The sequence below is a fragment of the Haliaeetus leucocephalus genome, unplaced genomic scaffold, assembly GCF_000737465.1.
Source record: "Haliaeetus leucocephalus isolate CR32 unplaced genomic scaffold, Haliaeetus_leucocephalus-4.0 Scaffold566, whole genome shotgun sequence".
In the NCBI taxonomy this organism is placed as follows: domain Eukaryota; kingdom Metazoa; phylum Chordata; class Aves; order Accipitriformes; family Accipitridae; genus Haliaeetus; species Haliaeetus leucocephalus.
In genome coordinates, this window is record NW_010973002.1 from 2,922,644 (window position 1) to 2,922,889 (window position 246).

At 74.0% G+C, this 246-nt stretch overlaps 1 protein-coding gene across 1 annotated transcript in view; it reads left to right on the forward strand.

Moving 5' to 3' along the window:
* Positions 1–6: 6 nt before the first annotated feature.
* TOMM7 (translocase of outer mitochondrial membrane 7 homolog (yeast)) overlaps positions 7–246 on the forward strand; it is a 4,862-nt gene continuing 4,622 nt past the window's right edge. Inside the window, exon 1 of the mRNA XM_010577612.1 lies at positions 7–194. Within this exon, the coding sequence (XP_010575914.1) occupies positions 11–194 (184 nt within the window). The 5' untranslated portion in view covers positions 7–10. The remainder of the gene's footprint in view (positions 195–246) is intronic.

Sequence of the window (246 nt, forward strand, 5' to 3'; positions counted from 1 at the left end):
CGCCGCCGCCATGGGGTCCCGCCCACCGCCGCCGGCGCAGCGTTACAAGGGCGGCTGGGCTCCTCCTCCTCCTCTCTCCCCCGCCGCCGGCATGCCGAAGCTGAGCAAGGAGGCCAAGCAGCGGCTACAGCAGCTCTTCAAGGGCGGCCAGTTCGCCATCCGCTGGGGCTTCATCCCCGTCGTGCTCTACCTAGGTCAGCGGCGGGGCTGGCGCTCGGCGGCCGTTGGGGAGACCGGGGGCGCGCG